The 2353-nt window shown below is 44.8% G+C and overlaps 1 protein-coding gene across 1 annotated transcript; it reads right to left on the bottom strand.

Moving 5' to 3' along the window:
- Positions 1–292: 292 nt before the first annotated feature.
- On the bottom strand, positions 293–2119 carry LOC105180223. The gene is made up of 4 exons (XM_011103897.1): positions 1682–2119; positions 1464–1622; positions 885–1292; positions 293–325 (listed from the first exon to the last, which is right to left on the bottom strand). The coding sequence occupies exons 1-4, from the start codon at positions 2117–2119 to the stop codon at positions 293–295; spliced, it is 1038 nt and encodes a 345-aa protein (XP_011102199.1).
- Positions 2120–2353: the final 234 nt, after the last annotated feature.

The following is a 2353-nucleotide window of genomic DNA, read 5'->3' as shown; positions in this document are numbered from 1 at the left end:
ATTTGTACCCGCCCAGCATATGATAATGAAATCCCTTCCCATCCATTAATACGTGCATCAATTTTTGAGATAAGCGGTTGGCAATCAGAGATGGTCAGCCTAGACGAGATTAAGGGAAGACCCAGGTACCTCATTGGAAGGTGGCCCTCCTGAAAGCCCAAAATATCCAGCATCTGGTCCTTCAAATTTTGAGCCGAACGTGAAATGATTAAGTGACTTTTTTGGACATTCAGCCGAAGGCCCGACAACTCCGCAAACCAGTCCAATCCCTCTTTGAAGACTCTGATGGAGTCTAAGTCAGCTTTGCACAGTAAGAGGAGGTCGTCTGCAAATCCCATCTGAAAAACCTTAGAACTCTCACACTTCCAATGATAAGTGAATTGGATGTCCTGTTCAATTCGTTGCAAGAATCCCAGATGTAAGGCTTCCATAACAAGAACAAACAGATAAGGAGAAAGTGGGTCTCCCTGTCGTAGTCCTCTCGCTCCAGCAAAGAACCCATGAGGTTTTCCATTGAGCCCAATCGAGAATGATGTCGTGGTAACACACTCCTCAATCCACCTTGTAAACGTAGGTGGAAACCCGAACAGCTGCAAAACTGCTAACAGGAAGTCCCACTCCACCGTATCATAGGCCTTCCTGATATCCACTTTAAGTGCGCATCTCGGGGGTAGGCGCATCTGGTTATATCTGGAGAATAATTCCTGGGCTAACATAATGTTGTCCCCAATGCTTCTTCCCGGAATAAAAGCTGTCTGACATGGGCTAACTATCTTGTCCAGTAGCACACTAATTTTTTGGACAAGAAGTTTCGCAATGATCTTGTATAAAACATTGCAGCATGAAATTGGTCTAAAATCATTAACCGACATAGGCGTATGTACCTTTGGGATCAGGGCCAAGATCGTGGAGTTGACCTGCTTCAGAAGTTTTCCGGTAGAAAAGAAGTCTAGTACCGCCCTCGTAACTTCTTCCCCAACCACAGGCCAAGCCGCCTTGAAAAACCTTGACGAGTAGCCATCAGGTCCCGGTGCCTTGTCATCAGCAATATCGAACATTGCTTGCTTCACATCATCCGCCGAGATTGGAAGGAGTAATTGATTAGCTTCCTCATCAGTGATACAGTGCCTTGCCCACGGTCTAAGATAACGAATATCCACTGACAGCCGTCTTCTGGTGCCTCCTAATAGGTTCTGATAGTATGAGACAAACTCATGGGCGATTTCCCCTAGATCCGTGTGTGTGAAACCATTCTCATCATTAATCTGTAAGATTCTCCTCCTTACTCGTCTCTGTGCAATTTTACGAAAGAAAACCCGGGAACATTGGTCTCCGTCTTTCATCCACTGCATTTTGGCTCTCTGCTGCAGCATAATTTGTTCAAGTTTTGCCGCTTTAGCATAAACGACTCGACAACAATGCTCCAGGAGTAAATATAGCTCATTTTGTCTATCAGAGCTCACCAACTGTTGTGCCTCATCAAGAAAACCTTTGGCTAGTTGGACATTCATCGTCAGATCTCCCTTATTTCTCCTTTGTAGTCTAAAGACTGGTTTAAGTGCCTTCAGTTTACGTGTCACAGCATACATAGGAATACCCACAATCTCATGATGCCAAATATTCTGCACATTGTGGATAAACTCGGGTGAATGGGCCAGATAGTTATCAAATCGAAACATGCCTCCATTATGTTGTTGTATTCCCCATGTAAAACCAGTGGTGAGTGGTCAGATGTCCGTGGTGTAAGGCTGTGATAATATGCGCTCGGCAACCTTCCCCGCCAGCGGTCATTAATAAGAATCCGATCCAGCCGCTTCCATAAACTCCTCATAGACGTACTGCAATTATGCCACGTGAACCATTCACCTTGCATAGGAAGTGGGATCAGCCCCGCCTCCAGAATACCAGCATTAAATTCTTCGGTGGCCATCCTTATATCTCCTGAGATGCCACATACTTCGTTAAGGTCACGTACTGCATTAAAATCCCCTCCCACCATCCACGGGATGTCAGAGCATTGCTGAGATAGCGTCTCCAGTGCCGTCCATAAATTCCGACGATCAATCACCTCAGATGCCCCATAAACAACAGTGATAATAACAGATTCATTGTCAGCCATATTAGTAACCCGACAGTGAATAAATTGGTCTGCCGAGTCTAAGATATGGACATCAACAATATTCTCGTCCCAAGCTATCCAGATGCGATTACCAACAGAAGAATAATCGACAAACCATTTCCAATGTGGAAGTAAAAACGATTGAATATGCATAACATTATTCAAACGAACACGAGTTTCAAGAATGCCTAGGAAGTGTAACCTGTATTCAGAGACCAAGTCCCTCAAAGCGAG

Source organism: Sesamum indicum, unplaced genomic scaffold, assembly GCF_000512975.1.
Source record: "Sesamum indicum cultivar Zhongzhi No. 13 unplaced genomic scaffold, S_indicum_v1.0 scaffold00423, whole genome shotgun sequence".
NCBI lineage: Eukaryota > Viridiplantae > Streptophyta > Magnoliopsida > Lamiales > Pedaliaceae > Sesamum > Sesamum indicum.
Note: the sequence above shows the minus strand (reverse complement) of the source record. Positions and strands in the feature narration are given on the sequence as shown.

Coding starts and splice junctions, on each gene's coding strand:
- LOC105180223 (XM_011103897.1), bottom strand. CDS start 2,119: ATGGCTGACAATGAATCTGTTATTATCACTGTTGTTTATGGGGCATCT. Junction 1,293..1,463: donor TTGATGAGGCACAACAGTTG/GTGAGCTCTGAT, acceptor AAAATTGCACAG/AGACGAGTAAGGAGGAGAAT. Junction 326..884: donor TCTTGGCCCTGATCCCAAAG/GTACATACGCCT, acceptor TGGGATTTGCAG/ACGACCTCCTCTTACTGTGC.